The sequence below is a fragment of the Dipodomys spectabilis genome, unplaced genomic scaffold (genome assembly GCF_019054845.1).
Source record: "Dipodomys spectabilis isolate Male_0828 unplaced genomic scaffold, ASM1905484v1 ptg000002l, whole genome shotgun sequence".
In the NCBI taxonomy this organism is placed as follows: Eukaryota; Metazoa; Chordata; class Mammalia; order Rodentia; family Heteromyidae; genus Dipodomys; species Dipodomys spectabilis.
The window spans coordinates 36,634,566-36,658,148 of record NW_024870679.1 but is presented as its reverse complement, the minus strand read 5'-3'; the positions used below and the strand labels follow the sequence as shown (position 1 = coordinate 36,658,148).

The window sequence follows — 23,583 nt, the reverse complement described above, 5'->3', positions numbered from 1 at the left end:
CTCAAAAACATATGCATAACTTTCCCTTCACTGTGTATGTGGGGGGGAGGGGGTTCTGGGGATTGAACAGAAGACCTGCTCACTGACCTGAGCTTTTTTGCCCAAGGCTACCATTTCTGCTTTTTTTTTTTTTTTTTTTTTTGAGGGGTAATTGTCCAGGCTGGCTTTGAACCTCTATCCTCAAATCTTAGCTTCTTGAGAGGTTAGGATTCCAGATATGAGATACCAGTGCCCAACTCCCTTCACTTTTAACACAGTTGATGCTATTGCTTCTTCTGGAATCTCTTAAATCTGTTCAGATCTGAATAACTTACATTTTATAAGTTTATTTGCATTAATCTCGGATTTTCAAATCTTCCTCTTTCCCTGGATGGGGGATTTTGTGAATGCTTTTACTTATTCAACAATTTGGTTCTTTTTATCCTGCACTTTTACATCTTTGGAATATTTCAATTTAATTCTGTGTATAAGTATAGTCCATGTCTTGCTAACATGATCTTCAGAGAAACTAAAGCTACAGATTGGAATAGCATTTTATGAGAGTGTGAAAATTCTTTCATCTCTTATTATTAGTTGATTTATTATAGGCGACTAAAACACAAAAAAAGAATGTAACCTGTATTAAGAGCCAATAAATGATACTGGGAATAGACTCTACGTCTCCTAACTCTCAATTTAATGTACTTTTATAAAAAAAAAATACAAAACTCATGGCATTTATGACCTACTTCACATTGGCTCTACCCAGACATGGCAGTCAAAAACAAGACAGTGTCTATGAAAATGTATTATTGACTACTCTGTTACTAACACACTCTGCTGGGCTTTGTATTTATTTTTCTATTTTGTAGGTTATGTTATTAAAAGTTGAGTTGCAGGAAATAAAGAACTTAAAATATAAAATAATAATTGTATGCATTTTATGGTCCTAAAATCGCCAGTAGTGACTCACAAACAAAGCATTCATTGTGAATCCAAATCTAAACTGGAACCATGAAGAAGGCCAGTTAGGATACTTGAAACCCAAGTAAAACTGGAGGAAGGAAATGATGGTTATATAACTGTTGTTTGTGTCACAAGGGAATAAGATAACTGTATGTGAGAAAATAAAAATGAAAAGGAATAAACTGTTCCTAAATATTATAGACAGCTTTAAATGTAAGTTTTCCTATAAACTTGCCATGTGAAGAGTAACAGAAAATAACTTTATGTAGGAGGAGATTTGTTTTGGGCAAAGAAAAAAAACAAACATTGACATTTTGAAGACCTAAGTGTCTTAAATGGAATGACTATTAAAATGAAAAGTTAAACTTCACAAAGACATTTCAGAGATTATATCTGAGCAGCATCCTAAGAGGCAGATAATTAATGACTCAGCTAATCTGTGCGCTTCAGGCTGACTCACATGTTTTGGAAGAAGATTTCATGGATTCACTGATTCTGGCAATGTTTTTCCCTTTGTTCCACCTGGCAGTGCCAAACAAATCCTGAAATATCGGTGACTTTTCTAGCTCTAATTTTCTCAGGGAAATATTTCTGCAACAAAATCAGCCTTGCAGCAAGTCCAAAGTAGGCATTTAGCCTACTTGAAAAGCACTTGCCAACATAACCATCGTGTGCCAATGGAATGTGAATGTGATTGGGAAGTACAAACAGAACCCAATGCTGGGCTTGATTTGTGGGATGAAAAAGTGGACTTCCTACCCCCACTGCCGCATGAGACGTGCTTTGGGGAAGATATTTTAAATTTATACATACTATTTGATGCAATAGGAGATGTAAGGAAAGTAGAAATGTAGGGGCCTTGGCATCTGCCCTAGAAAGACTCACACAGTCTATCAGAACAAGTAGTAAATAATGAGTGGTACAAGGGACATATTATAATACATACAAGAGCAATAGTTTGAGGGAGGGAGCCTAAAATTGTCACAGTCTTATGCCAGTAGGATTGAGAGATACTTACCAGCAGGTGACCTGGAGCTTTAAAGGATGAGCTGAGACTCTAAATACTGACAAAATAAGCAGTGTATTTCACCAAGAGGCAAAGACCATGCATGGAAGGGACAATGAAATGTCAGCATTGGGGTATATTTAGAGAGTGATTGACAACCCAGTCCAGCCATAGAGCTGAAGATGGAGATGGGAATATAGGACACAAAAATGTGTCAGGGCCAATATGGTTCTCTTGGTATGGGGTTTGCATCGTCTGTGCCTTGCTGTTATCCTAATCTCCAGAATATACCCACCCTAGAAAGAGCTATTCTAAATCTGTGATTCAGTTTCTTGGCATAGCCTCAATCTGATTGATGAATAAAATAGTAGTCTAAGAAAAGCTTCAAGTTTTCTCTAGATCCATATATCCTTATGTTTCTTATAATGCTAAGAATTTACAGTGACAAGTCCTTGATACATATCTGTTGAAAATCAGAGTCATGTGCATATACGTACACACATAGACATGTGATCAAAGAAACTTGGATTGCTTTTTGAACATGCCAGTTTAATGGTTTTGCTGTAACTTTCAACATAGGCTCACTTGCACTGTAGATAGGTTTATTTGACCCTCTGCTGTTTTCCTGCAGGATTGAAAAAACGTACAAGGAAGGCCTTTGGAATACGGAAGAAAGAAAAGGACACTGATTCTACGTATGTACTTGAACAGTTTATCTCATTCACTTTGCCTAAGAAATTCTGTTGTGACAGTTGCTAATATTGTCATTGAGTTTCTTTGATTAGTATGTATTTCTTTTCTGTGATACCCCATTTCAGAGTAAACTGCATTTGCTTCTCATAAATACTTCTTTGATTTCTGCTAAAAGGTGAAGATTTTTCATTATTTGTTCAGTTTTTCATCATCTCTAAATACCTGATATTCATACTTCTCAGCGGTCTTGAAAAGCAAAAGGTGTGATTGTGATTGTTATTTTGGTGGTGGGGAGGGGGCATAAATGACAAATGCATTTATTTTTCTAATGTTGCCCCTACTTCTAGACCAAAGCAACCGCCAAACACCTGTATAGGTAAACTAGCAGTAGCCAAAACCAGAAATGTATACTAAATAACATCCCAAAGTTCTTGCTTGAGATGCCAAGAGTTTGTATAAACATAATTGTAAATCAACCAACAGAGTTTGCAGGAATGATAGGATATTTGGCTGTGAATAAGAAACCAGTGCCAGAACAATTATGAGTATGCTTTATGTGTTTAAATGGTTATATCCAAGAGAATTAATTGACCATGGACAATTAATCTCAAAACATAACAATTTCATTCTACTTATTTGGTCATCTTTAATTCTCCTTCAGAAGTATTTAACTCTGACACAAACTCTCAAGTATCTTTTTGAGCCAGATAGATAACTAATACATGAAGTCAACTGGCCAGGAACTTGAGATTCCAGCCCAAGATCAGTTTACAAAGAGAACTGCTAGCCAACGCAACTGGTTGTGAACAGGTAGAAACGCAAATCTGAGATGAGATTTTTGTCTATAAGAATGGAGTCCAGCCAGGTTCTGGTGGCTCATGCCTATAATCCTAACTACACAGAAGGCTGATATCTGAGGATCATAGTTCAAAGCCAGTCTGGGCAGGAAAGTCTATAAGACTCTTATATCCAACTAGCCAAGTTAAAAACTGGAAGTAGAGCTGTGGCTCAAGTAGTAGAGCTCCAGTCTTGAGCAAAAAAGCTAAAGAACAGCAACCAAGCCCTAAGTTCAGCCCCCGTACCAGGATACGCATACAAAATAAAAATTGAGTCCATTAAACCATTCTCATATACAGAATCCCTAAAAGAATATTAGAAAATAGGAAAATAAAACCTGTGTCAGCATGAGTAAAAGTGAAAGTAGGTCACATTTATTTCAATCTTTAGCTTTGCATTCTGTACATTTTAATTAAAGCATTCCCTCCATGAATGTATAATTCATGGTCTAAAATATCTACTACAAAAAATTTGTTTAAAACTTTTATACAACTAAGTGAAACAGCATATTTGAAAGGCCTACTGTAGTATTTAGTAGTTAAAAAATGCTTCATAAAAGATAGCTGCCCTCAATAGGAAATGGATTCATTACCTTGCTCTGCTCGTGTAACTGTAACCCCTCTGTACAGTATCTTTACAATAAAATATATATATATATATTTATATTAAAAAAGATAGCTGCTACCATTCTTATTATTGAAACAATCCATAGTAAAGAGTTCCGTATGAGTGATTAAACTGGAATTTCCCAGAAATGTTAGGGTGAGAAAGCTCACATTTGATGGATACTTTAGGGCAGGAAAACCATGAGTTTGGCCTGTAAGAAGATGAGGATATGACAAAGGCAAAAGCAATATGGGAAAATTCAGTGGTTATTTAGGACAAGGTAAATGGGGCTGAGTGTCTACCAGTGAGCTCTAAGAAAAGGTGATAAAGAGAAGGCAAGGCTGGAAAGGGATGAGATCCAGATAGAAGGAGAATTACATACCATGTTGAGGTGCCTTGTCTTCCTTCTGTAGTCAGTGGGTCACCTTGAAACCTCAAAGTTTTTACAACAGATAATACAGAGGATTGGAAAAGCTATTTTTTTAATTTAGATACAAAATGTTCAAGCTCTTGTTCTCATATTTTCTTGTTATTTTTCTTCTAGTTATTGTTTACTAGAAACATTTATGGTACTCCTGAGATTTTTTTTCCTCTACATGATTAAGTTGGGAATATTTTTCTGAGAATTATATAATTTATATTGCTTCTAAATATTTTTTTTCTCCACATGAAGATAGGCAGCGGTTCCTTCACTGGTACTGGAATGCCTGGGCTCTTGTTCCAATTCTGCCAGTAACTCCATAGCTGTGGAAATCGCACATTCATTCACTGGGCCTCAGTTTCTCCCCTGTAAAAATAAAAGTTCACACTAGATGAAACTGAGTTTTTTGGAAGTGTCACTGTGACTCAAGTGGTAGAGAGTTCACTTGAGCCTGAAGAGCTCAGGGACAGTGCCCAGGCCCAGAGTTCAAGTCCCACAACTGACAAAAAAAAGAAAGGAAGGAAGGAAGGAAGGAAGGAAGGAAGGAAGGAAGGAAAAATTGAGTTTTGTTCAAAGGCCAGGCACTGAGCTAGGCAGTCTGTCAACCACATCTGATACCACCTCCAACGTGCCATGTGCTATGTGGGACATTGTTGCAGGAGAACAGCATTGCTGAAACCAAGCCAAGTATTCTATTGACAGTGACTGTAACTACAGTCGACATTACTGTTGTCTGAAAGAGAAAGACAAAGAAATAATCTTGGGGGGTGGGGGGAAGAGGGTAAACAACCTCTCTTTGGCAAGCTGAGCTCATTTACATGTGGCCAAAGCATGGTTCTTCCATCATCATTTCTAAATCTATGAGAAGAAACTGTTCCTTATGGCTTTAAGTAGATGCCCAGCATCTCTATGAGGCCCTTTAAGGAGACATTGGTTTGTAATCATCTCACCTCAATTTTTTATCATCAGAATGTCCCAATTATTTTTGGGATAGCAAATTGGCTCTTCTTTGGTTCCCCTAGTAGTGATAGTCAAGGACAAGCTTTAAAAAAAAAAAAAAGTAGAAGTCTTTGCTGTTGTTTTGTTGATTTTATGAACCCCTGCTCTCTAATTCGATCATATATCATAGATTTATTGGAAAAGGAGTCATAAATACAAAAGGATTAGTAAAATGCTCTGGCAATTTGCTGTCCCTTCAGCTTTAGTTAATGCCTATGTTAGCCTGTAATCATTGAGACCTTGTTGATGCAAACTGTTTTCAGGGCCATTGCAGCTGGCTCTGGGTTGCTAAGCAACCTGCTAGAGTAGCGGCCAGCTACTGATTGAACCTTCTAAGACAGAGAGTAGGGTAAGGACCAGAGCTTCCTGATTTGATCATCATTACCGTGGCTGACAGAAAGAGGAAGGAGAGAGCTTGTGCTAAATGGCAGGCTCCGTGCAGGATATTCTGTTACACTGAGATCCTTTCTAATCCTAACAATAATTCAATAAGGTTGGTACTAACATCTCAGCTCAAGAAATGAGAAATCACTGCCCAAAATGGAATCACTTGCTGAAGGCCATGTAGAAAATAAGGCTGAGAACCAATAATCCTGGTCTAGAAATGAGGGTCTATGTGTTTATCAAACCGAAGGAAAGACAGGAATGGGCAAGATTATAACCCAAATAGGAGGATCAAAAAGAAAGATGGCAATCATGGCAAGCAATAACTGAAACTTTAAAAACTTGAGTCCATGATAGATGATTAGCTTTAAAATACAAGTCTAGAAAAATCAAAACATTTTTGAAAACATATGAAACTTCACAGGATGTTGTTAGGAAATAAACTTGGAATGCAACTCAAATGTTGGAGGCTGCTGCAATCTCTCCACTCCGTATGCTAAATCAGACTATAGAATCATAATTATTATCTAGTTTAATACACATTGTATTCTAGGCTCTCTCTTTTATTAAATTACTTGTTGGATTCTCTAATGGCTCTCTCCTCCACCTCTACCTCTTTCCCTCTTTCTCCTCTGGCTCCAATTTCCTTACTTAGTCCCACTTCCAAAGGACAAACCCCACCCAAATTGTAGAAATAGCATAGTACAAGTCCCTGTCTAAGCATAGTTCTGGTGCGTGTTAATAACATAATGACATTTTTAAGCTCTTTACAAGATGAATTAAAATTACAAGTTACCAAGTAACCATTTCCACTCTCTTACTTCTCCCTCCCTCTGTTTGTCCTGTCCCAGTATCCCACAGAAAAAAAAGACAAAACAACTTTGCTACCTTGTTCTACAAACCCAGTGTGGTTGCAAGTGGGATATTTTGTGCTCCTAGTGAAAAAATAAATAAAATGACAATGACAATGAAATCACACTTTTATAATTAGTGTATGGAGCTACTGTACATTCATTATATATACCTCATCTTACTTTAATTATCTAGGAGTGGTTAGGTAACAGGTTCAAGGTCACAGAACAGTGAAGTGGTGAAGATTGAAGCTCAAGACTGATTGTACTCGAAAGCCCTTGATCCTAACCACCATAGACTAGTGCCACCACAAGATAGCACCGCCAGAGCATAATGCTGCCATAGAATCACTGCCTGAATTTTAGCCATTAGAGGAAAACACTTAGCAAAATAGTGCCCTCCATCGCCTCTTTTAATTGAAGGAGATGTAAATATAGAAATATGAAGAAAGTAGAGATTCTCAAAATAAATTCTGGACAAAAGACAATTTTGAACCACTCATAAGGGAAATGATAAGGAAGAAGAAATCATTTGTATGTCTTGTGATCGTTTTAAATGGAGCCAGCTAGACTGGGCTAGTTTTAATGAATTTACTCTCCTCTCAAAATGGACCAAGGCACTGTATCACTATCATGCTTTTTCAGCTTCATTCTTAATGAGAATATCACTCCCACACATCCACACCTCCCTCAGTCAATTATTATTCAATCTACTTGTTTTTATTTCATTTTCCTTAGTCAGTTTTACTACAGTTGGAAGGGGAGGATGAATGTAATGGATACTGACTTTGGTCAGTTAGTTCTATGAGAAGGGTTTTGGGCTAGTTTGAACTCCCAATCTTCTAGCTTTAGTTCCTGAGGGCTGGGAATATAGGCATGTACTATCTCACCCAACTGGTGAATGATTTTTACTGCTAGTCTTTAGTCTGTACTGAAAGAAATTATTCATTTTCTTAATAGCTGTCAATTTCTTTTTATTACAGAGGCTCACCAGATCGAGATGGAATTGTAAGTATTTTAATAATCATTTATAGTAAGGATTTGCACCCCAATATATTCTATGTGTAAATTTCCTAAATCCCATTTCTTTTTTTTTTCTGGTTGGATGACTTTTTAAACCTCTCACTGTTGTAAATTTTTTCTAGCAATTGCATAGGACATAAATGTGGTCTTGGTCAAGTTAGACTTATTTATTGCATTCACCTAAAACCCTGCCCCAGAGCAGGCAAGTTAACTAGTCATAAAAATGATGGGTCAAAAGCCAGGTAATTCATTCTGGCATTGCTATCTTCAACAGTTATTTCATTTCCAATTTAATGATATAAAAGCTCATTATATGAGAATGGTCTTCTCCAACAGACAACACAGGGTCATAAAGAAGCAGGGATCCAATAAAACTGAAAGAAAAACAAAAGCTTTTCCCCTTGAGTAGCTGGGCTACAGATCCATTTTCTATATTAAATTCAAAGTTAGGGAATGGTCATAAAACCACTTATGACTGAATTTACAGCCTGAAGGAAGAAAATGTGTCCAATGGGTTTCTATTTAACAACAACTCTACTTGCTAGCCACCAGATTTCTTACATTTTTAAAGAAGTCTGTGGTACACTGGCTTAGATTTATCCCAGTTGTGCTTATGAGAATCTGCCCTAGCTTCTAAAATGACTTCCTTCAAAATCTAAATCAGATGTTTATTCAAAGGTTCAAAAGAACAGCTGCTATGGAAATAAAAAAATGGACTCACATTAGGCTCACTGGGCTGAAGTGGGAACTAAAATAAATACGGTGGTTAAAAATATTGTTTTTGAAAAATCACCCTTTATGATGCTATACTAAATTCGGGTGTTAATTGCAACAACAGTAGGAATTTTTTCTCCTGCACTTGATTCAAAGTCCTTAGTTTTGGGGTGCCTTTTGCATTCATGTGGTTCTTGCTATGAAATGTTAAGAAAATAGACTGAAATTGATCAGACATTTGGGTAACACTATAATCAAGGCTCTATTCAGCAGGGGAAAAAAAAGACCCAGAAGACTCAGCTTCTCCTCACCTCTTGCTTCTGGCTCAGAGCCCTCTCGTTAACTTTGTCTCAGGTACTCTCTTCTTCTGTGTCCTCTCTTTGCTTCTGGCTTGGTCTCCTGCGTGAGCCCTCTTGGTCTATTTGCTTTCACCTTTGCAAGATTGCTCTGTTAGCCACTCTGCTTTCTATCCTGCTGCTCCTGGATCAATTGCTATTTCTTGCTTCTCACACTGTAGCACTCTCCAGTCTTGTCATTTTTCTTTCTCCAACACTTGCCGCCATGCTCATTATCTCGAAGACACCATTGCTACCTGACTGTAATACTCTGCTCTTCTGGGAGGGTGGGGGAGGGGACCAGGTTAAAGCTAGTAGAATATGCACCTCAGCACCTGATACAGCTGCTGGTGCAGAGCTTATGACCTTGAACAAGTGCTGCATTAAGGGAGGCAAGAGGCAGTGTGAGGAGTTATTTCCCTACATCAGACTTCATGCCCATTCCTTGAGCCCTCTTTCCCCTCACCATCCCAAATCCTACAAAGTTAGTTATTGACAGTCACACCCTCTCTGTTACCTAATGGAAAATATCATAAATAACCATGATCATAATTATTAAGAAAGAGGAATTGTTTAATTTCAGTTTCTCTTAGAGTAATAGGCCTGTACTGAAAACATTACATTCAGAATGAATAAATGCATTTCCTCAAAATATGAAAGACATATTTCAAATAAACATATTTTTTTCAAAATATATACATAGTCACTAGTAATTGGAAATTACTGGCCAGCTACTATTTTTACCACTTCAAGAAAATGTTCAACTCTTCTCCCAACACCTGATCAACAACATTTGAAATCCAAGACTGTCTGGCTGGATTTAAATTTCTGTTTGTCTTTAATCCTCAGAAATCTCAACCTGATTTTCAACTGAAACTGATTTCTTTAAGACCTCACTTCTGTGGACTCTCATCTACATTTATATGGCTGAGAGAGTTTCCAGTTGCTTTGGACTGACAGAAGTTGACATTGATAGTTTCACTAAGGTAGTTGAATAAAATACAGGTGGCATTGCACCAACCTAGTTGGTAAAAACACAAGTTCTGCTTGCATAACTTCACTTCTCTGAATGTGATGGAGCCCATCACTAGTGTCAATGCTTTTCATCTATCTCCATAGATGGGTCAGGGCTGCATGTATGAAGTTGGGCTTTGCCTTGCTGCCTACCAGCTGAGCATACCCATCACTGTGAGTGTATATCCACAGCTTCTTGTCACAGTGTTGAGACCTCAGGCAGCTGTGTGTGACTATGCATTCTGACTCAGAGACAAACTCTAATTTGTTCAGAGTACATTTTAATGTTTTCCTGAGTAGCTCCAATTTGCCTCCACAAATACACTGGTCTATCTGGGTCATAGCCCCTGCTGAAGGAAATCTTTTTTCTTTTTCTTTTTTGCCCTGAAGCAGGAAAGTGCACAGGGTTTGGAACTGTCAGCTCTGTGTCCTGTATGTATTGATAATCCTTAGGAAGTCTTCGATGGCAGAAACAGAGAACTAAATAAACTTTTCATACCTAGAAATAACAACTGCTGTTACTCAGTCGCTTATGTGTGTCTTGGTGTCTGTTCTCTATTTGTAAACTAAGTGCTGTCTGAAAGAGAAATAGATCCACAAAGCCCCAAATGCCTTGGGGCACATTTCCCTTCTCCTTTCTTTTCCTGGCCTAGCCAAACTGGTCTGCTGAATAGAGCCTCATTATGGGCCCCAAAGTCAACTCTGCCTAAGCAACCCTGCCAAGATTGGTAGGCTGTACAATTTGGCCTAGAAATTGTTTCTTCTATGGTATGTTTGCTGACTCCATGTGATTCTTTATATGTGTCTTGAAAAACAAGCAGATCCTTTAACAACTTTTTTCTACATGAAAACAATCAATTCCAGCAGCCCAGCCCACATGAACCACCCTACAATTACAAAGCAGAGTGTGCGCGTGAAGGAGGAAAAAAAGTTTCGGTAAGGAAACAGATTTTAGTTTAAAATTTTCCAAGGGGTTGTAGAAACAGTGAGTAAAAACCAAGACTGAAATCTGAAGAACAGAGTAGCTTTTATTTAATACACTTGAGGAGACTCCTCTTTAGGCTTCTCCATATTATCTCTGGCTTTCTGGGACCAATTTCAAATCAACCGTATCAACTTTATATGTTGCCATTCAAATATTCTCTTAAAGAATGATCAGGCATAAAAGATTTGGGTTTCTTTTGTCTTAGATTCAACTTTTTCAAAGAATCTGCTATCTATCAAGAAGGCCTTGGCCATCTGTAAACATCACCATGCTAATTGAGCACTATCATTTGTAAAGATAAAATAAGCAGGAGTTAAATAATTGGGCAGGACCTTGCCCTGTGGAGACCAACGGATGTAGAGTCAAGGCATGCCAATCCTAGACTTTACTATGTGATACCTGTGGCTGTGTTGTCCAATGGTAGTCACATGTAGCTATATAATTAAAAGTCAGCACCTCTGTCACTCTTGCCACATTTTAAGTATTCAGAGTCACTCATATGCAGTGAATTCCCTATTGGCCAGCACGTAGATCAAACATTGCCATCTTCATAGTCAGTTTATTGGACAGTGCTGCCCTATAACATTGTTTCAAAGTGATTCAAGTCAGCCTTGGTAGGAAAAGAGAATATTTAGGCAGGACATTGGGTATATTTAACATTCTCACCCAAGGATCACCATGTAGCCATGAGCTGACCTCCTTAAAAGGAACACTGATAATGGAAACTGAGAAATTTGATCAAAGTGTAACTGAACACTATTGTTCCTATATTTATTGATTTAGCCTCTCATATTTACTGAGTAGATGATAAACCTAACCTAAGTAAAATACCTACTAGAACAAGATTAACATACCCATGATCCTCAATTATCTTTAAATAACAACAATATATTCAGATTACTTACACTAGGTAAAGTTTAGAAAATATAGGAAGAAAAGAAGTAAACAAATATATAAATGATACTGTTTGTACAATCAGGCCTAGGAAAGTGATGCTTATCCACTTAACACGTTCTTTTGTGATGCTTCTTTAAAGTTCTCCATTTGAAAATCAGCACAGTCAGTTTATCTCTCTACCACCATTACTAGGAGCTGCACCTTGACCAGTGTGGAAACAGCATGAACTTTTATCTTGGAGTTTAACCAGAACAATAATAGCTAGCAACTGGCCTTTCTTTGACTTAGTAATTTTCACTTATAAAACCAAAGATATTTGTGAGAGTACAATGGCATGAATGAGACCATATTGCCAATTCCTCTAATAAAGCCAAGTATATATATTTGTGTGTGTGTTGAATATCTGCCCAAAGCAATGTATTAGTATGTGTTATTTGGGTTTGGTATATGTTTTCTAGATGTTTCTGTTCTAAGATAATTTTTTTTTTATAAATTTGTGCTTTTCCTTTATATCAATGTTGCATTGGTTTCCGTGGAAACAGGGAAGATTTCAGTTAGCCTAAATCTAGATTTCAGGAATCTCTTTATATCTATTTTGGATATGTGTTGGCCAAATATATATACAAACATACATGCATGCATACACACATGTATACATACATATATAATTTTATCAGCTGAATGTATAGATTGTCTTGGTTTTGAAGGGCATTAATAATGGCAATGATCTCATCATGGAAGCAAATCACCAAACTTTAAAATTTTTGAATTCAATAATTGACCTAATCTATTTTATTTTAGTTAGCAGTCATTTGTATTAAGGAACTACTTTAAAACTAAGAGACATATCAGTAACAATATTATGCTAGTCAAAAATATATGAATTTATTTCTTAGGAATCTATTTAATTCATTTGATTCTCTATTAGAAACTAAATTTTACATTGTACTTGGTTATCACGTATGTTTTCTAAGAAGAATTTGGAGAGTTTTCCAATGAAATAATATAATAAAGGAAAATAAGGACCACATATCTCAAAAAGAAAATAGGAATTTCCAGAAGAATTTTTATAATTAACATTATTAAACAGAAATAGTATTCTTAAATGTGAGTGTGCATAGGTAGAGTTGATGTGACAGATTTTTAAGACCTTTCTGCAAGCTAAAAAAGAATACCACTGTGGCTCTAATTCAATGAAGACAATCCTACGTGAAGACTGGATGTTATCTGATTACAAATAATCCTTGTCAAGACCAGAACAAAGAGGCAGATAGACACAGGCCCTGTGTTCCTGGGTACAGCCTGCTACTGCATAAGAGATAGGGCCCCAACACATTATCTATTTCTTGTGCACTCTTCACCCTGCTAAACTACCACCAGTTCTTAGAATGCCAGTCAAGCTTCAGTAAATGTTTATTGATGATGAGTAAATCATCCTGGGTCTTCTAGTGATCTCTGTGCATACCTCAAAAACTAACTCTCCACCTATTTGTCAATTGCCTGTTAGCCTCCTGCATTGTAGTTCAAGTGACTTTTATTTATGATTACAAATTTAGGGGCCCTGTTCTCAATTGTAATGCATCACCATATGATGTGTGTAATGCTGAGGTCTGCTATTGCTCAGTGACATACCATGCTCTGTGTGCTAAGTCCAAGAATGCCATTGGATGGACCCTCCATCACCAACCCAATTTGTGTTCTCATCTTTTACTAACAAAAATATAGATAATCTTAACAATTTCTATTCTGGTGGTGTCACATCCTTGCTCAGTTATTACCATGAATGTACTAGGAACTAAAATAAAATTATTAAGATAACCAATCGACAAGCAGTGCTAGATTCCAGTATGAGCATTGATGTGTGCCCATATAGGTGTAGACACATGGTTAAGGAAAATCTATCATAAATTCTCAAATTCTATTTTAAATTAAGTAAGTAAGAAAAAAATTAGAATGTTGACATTATTTTTAATGACTAGGAGCAGAATAAACTAATCTGGAGCTGACTTACTTTCTATGTTACCAAAGTATGGTTAGAAAAAATTGAATCAGTGTGAACATTAATAGATTAGTTAAGAACTTGAGTGAATACCCTTTAAATCTGTTGGAACTAATTATATAAGGAAGTCAAATATTTCTGTATACATATATATATGTATATATATGGCTTTATTCCTGAGACATAGAGTACATTATAATGTAGGTGTTGCTAATTAATTCTTCCCTAGTTGAATAAAAGTTGAATTCCTAGTTGTTAATATCCTTCTAATATCTTTCTAATACTGGGTTATGATAGCTCTTACTAAATATGGATAACAATTAAATGGTTTTATTATCCCACTGGGCTTTTCTTTTCATTTATATGTTTCTCTTCTAAGTTTATTTTCAAATTTATTACAGAAGAAAAGCAATGGGGCACCAAATGGATTTTATGCAGAAATTGATTGGGAAAGATATGTAAGTATGAGAATGTTTCCTTTATTCTGCATTTTACATCTTAAAAATTAGTTGAAGGATTCATCTTCATAATAGGACATAAAAATAGCTCTATCCCAATAGGAAATGCCTAGCTCATTTAGGAGGGTAAAAAGCAATAGAATCTGACAGACCTAGGTCAGGACCTGGCCCCTGCAACATCAGCTGTGAGGCCAAGAACAGTTACTTGCTGAGAAGCAAAACTGAAATCAGTGTAGCATTTACTGTATATCATTGTTGCAAGGACTCAGTGAGCTAACTGCAGAACATTTCAGTAACTACCTAGCCTATAGTATCTGTTAAAAAATAAAGCTTTCTTCTAATGTTCAGTCTGGTCATTTTCAACCTGACCTTGTTTCTAAGCAGTTCTGAGAATCAATGCAAGTCAATTAACCCCAGAACTTTAGTATCATAACAACTACTATAGCCTTATGGTATAAATGTCTCCTGGGATAAATGACAGTCACTTGTTGCTTCTCAAGGGATGCAACCTAGCTGAGACCTACACTTTACCCAGAGCTTTTCCCAAAAGCAATTAGCAGCAACACTTCTCCAGCCACAGTAGAAGGACCTGTTGGATCCAATCAGGATCATTTTTAGAGTTCTAACCATAGAGAATATGTCCATCTCTTTTACCTCAAAGATCTCTCACTGTCAGGCCTGTAACTTCAACTTCCATGGGGACACCCTTCATCTTTCTCCCCTCTTAGACTCAGGATGTAAGGCCCAAAGTACCTGGAGTCAAGGCCTAACTGTGACATTTGCTGGGCGTGTTCTTTAAAAACAGCATCAGATCTCACTTAGTTGAATATTGGGATAATTCTTTGCTCATAGGATTGTTATGTCATCCAATGACATAATGAGTCATAAAGTACCATAAAATAATTACTCGAATGCCAATGATTAATCTCAATGATGCAAACCGCCTTTTATCTTTCCTTTTTTCCTAAAAAGGTTGCCTGTCTGCTATTAGTATTAGTTCAGCCAGCAGTACCAGCAGCCATTTTCCCAGGACTGTAGGATAGAAACCTTGGATTATTCTTGAAACTTCTATCTCTTTTTATTCCCTTGATTGATCTATCCCCAAAAACTAAGAACCAATCCCTTCAAGTGTCTTTGAATCATCCCATCTCACCAACATAACTTAAACCATATTTATAACAATCTTGCCTGAATTGATACACATATTTAAAATCAGTTGGCTTTTTTTTGCCCCTTATCTATCTGGAAATATCTTCTAGAGCATCTTGAGATTTTGCAGTGTGTCCCATCCTAAGAAGCGGTAATAAACTCATTCTGCAGTAGCCCATGGGCCACTTGTGGCCGTGTTGTCTAGCCTTCCACTGTTTAGCTTCTTTTCCAGGCTATTGCCTCTTCTTTCCTGGCCGGAATTATTAGTAACATCCATGACTACAGTGGTGTTATCTCAGCTCTTCCCACCACTAAGGTTAAACTCCCATCCCCCACTCTCCTATCAGCACTGAAAGGTTCATTCAACTCACCCTGATTCTTTCAGAATGAATTCATTTCCTCTTCCTTCCTGCTTTTACCTAACACCTCTGTGTTGCTTTTTCTTTTTAATGTTTTTGGTAGGCAAAGAAACATAGTTCCTCCCAGGTTGCTTAGCACAGTCCTTGGTTTGTAGGAAATACTGGCAATGCATGAATGCTTTTTTCACTGACAGTTGCTTTTTCATTTATTTTCTTAATAGGAAGATTAGAAATAAAGTATATCTCTAAGTACACAACTCCAAGGGGAAAAATAGTCCCTCCATCTTTTCAGAATAATGACTGCTTAACATGTTCTTGTATTTTATAGAACTCACCTGAGCTGGATGAAGAAGGCTACAGCATTAGACCCGAGGAACCTGGCTATATCCTTTCTTATTTCTTTTTTTAAATTTTTACTGTCTCTCAGAAAACAGTAATGTAAACTCGGGTTTTCCAAAGGTAACCAAATATACTACTGCTAATATTAGAAATGAAAAAATAGCACAGAGAACAGCCTGATCGCTAACAAGCAAGCATTTTGGCTTGATCTATTCATAGAAAAGAGAGGGAGAGAGAAGAAAAAATGTGCTGAAAAACAATTGTGCACATTGTGGGTGCTGAGTGGTTTGCTGAAACCTGATGTGGCAATGTTAGTCAGTGACAGGAAAATAGCTCTCAGTGTCCTTTCCTTCCAGTTCATCTCTAGGCAAAGTATGTCACTCACTGAAGCACTTAAACTTCGTTAAGGGGTCCCCTAAATTAGCCTTCCTCTACCTGATGTTGAGGATGAGTGTGCTTGTCTGTTTGTGCCTAGTGGCATACAAATGACCAATGACAGCACTGCTCATTGGAATTCATTATCCTTGATCAGGTGCTAAGGCAAGGAAGATAGGTCCTAACCTTCCTCTTGTATTTGTTTGTTTGGTTGGGTTTGCTTTGGTTTTCTGCCAGGCAAAGGTACTTTTTCTGTGGATCTATGCAATCATCCTTATCTTACACAAAGTGGAAAAAAGAGCTAAGCATCCTTAACTGTGTTCTACCAACCAAAGGAAAGCACTTTTATTCTTCGAGTGAATCAGAAGAGGAAGAAGAATCACACAAGAAATTCAACATCAAGATTAAACCATTGCAATCTAAGGATGTTCTTAAGAATGCTGCAACGGTAGATGAGTTGAAGGCATCAATAGGAAACATTGCACTTTCCCCATCACCAGTGGTGAGTGGAGTTTCCATGTTAAGCTTTTAGTGAGACTGGACAGAGTTATTCTGCCTCAGTGCATTAAGCTGATCAGAAAATCCATACACTGAATGCTGCATGTGGTCACCATCTTATGAATTCATAAGCCTTGAGCAGCTCACTCCAGCTTAAGATGGTTTTACTCATTTCCTACTACAGTTCTTGTGCTTTTCAAAATGGCACAAATGCAGAGGATCACATTTTATTTTCTGCTGAGAAGACTATAATAAGAAATAAAATAACAAGACTAACCAAAGTCTTCTACATCAAATTTAACAACAAATTTAAGAACAACATGTAGTTCACTGACTTACTAACTGATATTTTTAAACATGTTTTAGTTTCCCTTTTCCTAGTAAAATGGAAACTAGAAAATGGCTTTAAAGGCAAACTTTTAGCCAGGTATATTGACCTACACCTGTAATCCTAGCACTGGGAAGACTGAGGTAGCAAGATCAGAGTTCAAGGCCAGCTTGGGATACATAGTGAGACCCTGTCTCAAACAAGCAAACAAAAACCCTTTCCCTTGCTATGCTCCAATAGAAAATATTAATAAACATTGTATTGTAAGAGAATTTTAAAATTCAAACTCTTTGTTATATTTTATTATTAAATAGCCTTCAGTACTTTCATCTTTCTCTTAAGCATCTCAAATACAGGAGTTGCACTATATTTATTACCCAAGTTGCTTTTGCCTACACTAAGCTTTCTTCTGTGTGTTGCCATCTACAAAATTTCTTTAGTTGCTGAGTCCCAAGGTTTAGAGAGATAATCCAACATTTATAGTAATTTCTTTGTGCTGTTTGATGAACACCACCATTGATTTCTCAAAATGGCTGTGGAGAGCAGATGAAAGTTGTCATACTAACAGCTAATACCTTCTTGGCATCTTCTTTAAGTAGGTGTGATCTCCTTACATCTCCATCCCCTGAAAACTAAACAACTTTCAAGTTATTTCTAGAAATATCTCTGTTAACCTTTCTAGAAGAATTGTAATTGTTCATCCACTGAGAATAAAGTCTTGTTTTCCTGAGAATTTTTTAAAAGTATATTAATCATGCCTTCTTTAAATTTTAGTGTTCGTAATGGTATTTATCATCTCTGTTTGGTGACAATTACAACAACTACTAATTGCAACCTACCATAGCAAATAACATTGCAAGTAAAATTTTTATCTTCCACACATCTGGTATTTTAACATATATTCCCAAAAAGGGAAGCATGAAATATGATTGTCTTCCCCTTCTACAATAGGGGAGTTAGACACTTTTAAACTTATATATCAACTGTGATTTATAGTAAATGTGGACATTTTAAATATGCACATTTTACTTTTAAGATGCCATCTTTCAAATCACTTATCACTAACTGAATATTTATTAGCTGTAAAAAATCTATTTATATACCAGAAGCCAGTTTACATCCACTTTTCTGGAGAGTGTAATAAATTTAGTGTACATTTGTAAGCTACCTGTGAAAGAAAGTTCACAGGATTAAGTGAGCAAATGTGCCTAAAAGCCAACCAAGCAGGTCAGCCTCAGAAACAGTAGATTCTTTTTCTGGAAGCATGTTGAATCTAAAAATCCTCTATCTCAAAAAGAGCATGGATGTTTAGGTCATTATCTGGATATTCCTCCAACCCAGAATGCTGCTGAGGATACACCACGAACAGTAGCCCTGAGTGGGGTGGGCACTTTCACATTCACAGGCAAACAATGAAAATCACCAGGGTCTGGCTATTGATTTCACATTTGTAAAAGGTAAAACATTGGACTGCTTTAACAGAGACCAAAGTGATAATGGCCTGTGTTTATCTCTCGCACAGACATCAAAGTCAGGGCTAGTCTAGAGAATGATAGAGTCCTAATGCAGAGGTCACTCAAAACTTTAGAACTTTCTGCATTATTGCTCCATCTTTCTCTGGAAGCTGCTGCCTTACCACAAGTAAGTACCGCCATGTTGAGCCCTTGAGATAAAGGGAAAAGACAATGAAAAGTAGATTTTTTTCCTTGATAGGTTTAACTTAGAAGCTGCCCCTACTTTACTCAAGGAATACATTAGCTGCAAGGGAGTCAAGGAAATGTAGTCATGTACTGAATAGTCATGTACAGAGCAAATATTACAATTCTGCTACTCGATGAAAAAGAAACAAATGGCTACCAGAGGATTTGGCATTTTCTGCCGCTGTATGTTAAATAATCTGTTATTTTGGGGAGTTCACTAGAAAGTGGGACTCCACTTATTTATCTTCAAAATGATATCCCAAACCAATTGAATACAGATATTTCCTTTTCAAAACTTATATTCACTAAATATTTAATAATAGTGTAGTTACCCTACATGTTAGTAAACAGTAGGATGAATAAAAACAAATTTCAGTAAAATACCATCTTGTTTAGTTGGTATATACTTTTCCAACAATAATCTTACAGAGTCTACTGATTTTTCAAGCATACTATTTCATTGTAGAAGTAAAAGTCTGCCTTCTATTAATCAAAAGTATAATTTTTTTGTCCTTGGTTGTGTTTGTGAATTTTCAAGGATGAACAAATGATCAGGAACTTCTTTTCCAATTGGTTTTCTATGCAGCAGACTGACTCAAAATTCCAGTTGAGCTTAACATCTGTAGGATGGGCTATCAGTCAGGAAGGGACATGACTTGGAACAAGGTAACTTTCTATAGTTAAGGCAGACTTTGAAGTGTTCCAGTTGAAAGGTAAATATCTGACAATGAGGCTCCTGGTGGCTGGTTCAAGAAACCTTATGCGGAGGAATCCACATAACATATTTTAGTGTCTGCTCCCAAACATCTGTGCCTCTCATAAAGTCTTGTGTATGACTGCCATTCAATAACTGTTTGTGAGTGAATGAGTGCTTGAGCAAACATGTGAGTGGAAGTGGGCCAAGAACAGTGCACCATGACATTCACCACTCTCTAGTTTTGCATCCACCTGCACTTTAGCCTCTTTGGTTCATCGCATGATGATTCACATAACTATGCTCTCATCCCAGCCACATAGTTCTATTTTATTCACATTAGTGATAAAAGCCTTATTGTATGCAGTGCTGAACCAGAGGTATGGTACATACCTCTAATCTCAGCTACTTGGGAAGTAGAGGCAGAAAGATATGAGTTTGAAGCCAGTCTGGACAAAAACAGAAAAACAAAAACAGTAGAGATTTCTAGCTCAAACATGGGAGGGTAGGGAGACTGGGGGCTTAAGTCAACTGGTAAAATGCTTGATCAGCAATTGTGAGGCCTTAGGTTAAACCCTCAGTACCAAAGAAAAAAGAAAGAGAGGAAAAAGAAAGAAAGAAGGAAGGAGGGAAGGAACTGAGCGGAGTGGAGGTATATCTTAAGTTGTAGATTGCCAGCTTTGAGCAAAAAAGGTAGATGAGAGTGTGAGGCTCTAAGCTCAAGCCCTAGTACCGGAAAAATTGCAACATCTAAGAAAAAGCTTTGTTTTTAAAGAGTAAGTTGCTTTTTGAAAGAAACTAAATAATAAGAGATAGAACTCTAAGGAAATGTGCAAAAGAATGGGAAAGGAAAACAGCAGTCTGAATTCAATATACAACTGAATTAAATGAACTGAATGCAATTGCCATTGATGTGATTTCAGAGACATGAAAATAGACAGTCATAGCAATGATGTCACAATTACTTGAACAGTGGGCTGTACTTCCTAGCTGGTGATGTTGGCATGTTAAAGGAGCTCTCCTTTGCCAGGGGCCAGTAGTTCATGCCTGTAATCCTAGCTACTCAAGAGGCTGAGATCTGAGTATTGTGGTTCAAAGCCAGCCTGGACAGGAAAGTTCATAAAGTTCTTTCTGGTTTCTTGGTACTGTGCCTGGGGCTTGAATTTGGGGCCTAGGAGTTCTCCCTGAGCTATTGTGCTCAAGACTAGCCCACTACCACTTGAGCTTGTCTTCTGGTGTGTGTGTGTGTGTGTGTGTGTGTGTGTGTGTGTGTGTGTGTGCAGTTAATTGGAGATGAGGTCTCATGAACTTCCTGTCCTGCTGGCTTCAACCCGCTGGCTCAGATCTCAGCTTTCTGAGTGACTAAGCTACTATTTATTTCTTCAGTGAGCCAAAAACCACTGCACACACACATGAAGAAATGGTATTTTACCTCTATGTTTAGTTCTGCACTAATTAAGAATTTTTTCTGGAATAAGTTACCATTAAGTTCTGACGCAGGACATGTAACCTTGGACAAAGGCACTTAATTATTTATTTAAGCCTCATTCATAGCTTTATCAAGGGCACAGCAAGATTACTAGTATTATATACTTTATACAATCCTTGTAAGGATTAAGGACACACAATATGTAAAGTGCTTAGCACTTTGTAAGCAAATTTATGTAATAAGACCCCAGAGATTGTCCTTAATGAATAAATAGCTGTTATTAATCAAAACATAATGCAGTTCTTATAGTGTCTACTCTAAATCCTCCTCTAAGGATATGGACCACTTTGAGAACTTACCAAATTAGTGGTGGAGGTGGATTTCTTTTGAAGCACAAAGGCAAGTAGGATTTTGAGGCTTTTGAGGATTTTTTGGTGTTGGGCCAGCGGTAGCAATTCTGAGGTATAGCCCTGGGTGTTATGCTTGCTAGGCAGGTGTTCTTCCATTGAACCATGCCTCCAGCTTGATTCTGTATCATCTTATCTGTGTGTATCAAGCAAGGTCTTAACGTCAAGCCTCTATCCTATCTGTAAAATGGAATCAGTAGTAATAATGTTAGAATGGCAAGGGGTGATGTAATGTACTCAGCTCCATGCACCATCCCAGATTCTGGGCATGAGCATTCCATTCCCATTCAGCTGCACTTTCCTTTTCCTGCAGTTGAAAGACTTGTGGGAAGCAGAAGGGAAATAAAACTAGTGAGGGAGGACTTGAGCAAAGTCAAGACAAGGACTCATAGAAAAGATGAGGGAGTAGGAGGCATCCTCTCAGGCATATAAACTATTGCCTCTTCCCCGCCCCCTGGGAGAAGGAATGAAAGTATCTGACAGTGGGTTATTAAGGAACAACTAAGTTTAATCCTGTTCCTGATGAGTTATAATCCATAATGGAGAGGAGGGGAAGAGAGCTTTGAACTAGAGATAGTCTGGTGCTGTTGGCCTATTCCAAGTAGCCCACCTGCCCTCCCACCATCAAATTAGCCTGCCAGAGAGCATCATCCAGGAATTTGCTGCTGCTTGGTAACAACACCCCCTATCCTGTCCTCACTTTGGCAGAAGGTTCAGCACCCTGATGAGTTCACTAAAAACAAAGTCATCAATGGAGGAGGCACACTCCCTTCTCCTACACACTAGCATTCTAACAGAGTGGGGTAGGCAGAGGCTCCGTACCACATGGAGCCTGGTGCTAAGTGCACAGCCCAGATCTCCTGTCCAGCCTCCTGGACTCAGAGATTCAGCTGGCATTCTGCTTACCCAGGAAGTTCCATAGGCCCAAATATAATTTAGGATCAGGGATCTCAAACATCCAGTGTATGAGTGTCCTCTCCCCTCCTCCAAACCCTCTGCAGATATGGCCAGTAGATACCAGTTGTGCACTGAGAACCTAAGCAAAACTATAAGCAACTCTCTTATCAAATTCACTCAGAATTAGCAGCTACGACAAAACTTTTTTTAGGCTTTATAGAGAAAGGCAGAAAAATTGGTGGCAACTTTCTTTTTTCAATAATCTATTCTTTTCTACATTTAAATGAACCATGTGCAGAATGAGTTTTGTGTTTAAAATGTATTTAAAAGGTTCTTTCCTTTATTACTAAATTTATTTTCCTGGAGAATTTTCTGCTGCTTTGATTCCTGACCTTTAAAATCACTATATCAAGTTTCCAAATCTTCATGCCTTCTGTACTTTAGTAAGAAGAAATCCCCAAGTTTTTAATATGTGAATAAAATATTCAGTGTGAGCTGGAGTACGTCAGCCATCATTTGTCCAGTTAATGTAGGTTAAATCCTCTACATGATACTTGGTTTCCCTGCATGGGGCACAAAAGTCAGATTTTTCTGGCATACCACCCACTTTGTGTGTGTGTTGATACTGGTGCTAGCCCTGAGCTTCCTTTGCCCAAGGTGTTCTACTACTTGAGCCACAGCTCCACTTCCAGCTTTTTTGTGAATAATTAGAGAGAGAGCGAAAGAGAATGCAATAAATGTAATTTCAGATTTAGAAGGAGATGGTATTGTTGTTGTTAATCTTCACAACAATCATAGAAGGTAGCAATTATCTCTGCTTTAAAAATTACAAAGTTGGAGCCCATGGTGACTTGCCCAAAGACATCTAGAAACTAAGAGATGGAGCTAATTTGAGTATATTATAGCTCTTGCTCCTTCTAATATTTATTTTAACCCAAAATTGGTTTTATTTGTAGATTGAGAAAAGCAGTGAAAGTAATTTCCATTTATCTGTGCTAGTAACCCAGGTATGCGTCTCTCTTCAGATTCTCATTCTAAAGCATTCATATTTGCTCTATAAGAAATTTCACCTGGGAGATCTGGTCACATTATTCTACGCTAATGTCTCTGTAAAGCCCTGCCACTTCCTTGGAGCTTTTCTAATGCATGTTAGCACCTGAGGTCACTAATGGGCAGAGAAATTAACAATTAATTAGGTGTAAGTGAAATATTTATAGGCACTGGTGGACTAGAACCATTAC

General features: G+C 37.4%; 1 protein-coding gene across 8 annotated transcripts in view; it reads left to right on the top strand.

Moving 5' to 3' along the window:
* Sgip1 (SH3GL interacting endocytic adaptor 1) overlaps positions 1–23,583 on the top strand; it is a 201,908-nt gene that overhangs the window by 104,118 nt on the left and 74,207 nt on the right. For 5 of the 8 annotated variants that reach the window (XM_042683508.1, XM_042683529.1, XM_042683522.1 and 2 more), the window contains 6 exons: positions 2,583–2,646; positions 7,726–7,750; positions 10,693–10,764; positions 14,111–14,167; positions 16,004–16,058; positions 16,716–16,891. In XM_042683508.1, coding sequence (XP_042539442.1) covers positions 2,583–2,646; positions 7,726–7,750; positions 10,693–10,764; positions 14,111–14,167; positions 16,004–16,058; positions 16,716–16,891 — 449 coding nt within the window. The remainder of the gene's footprint in view (positions 1–2,582; positions 2,647–7,725; positions 7,751–10,692; positions 10,765–14,110; positions 14,168–16,003; positions 16,059–16,715; positions 16,892–23,583) is intronic. The other 3 variants (XM_042683547.1, XM_042683541.1, XM_042683537.1) reach the window with 1 other exon arrangement.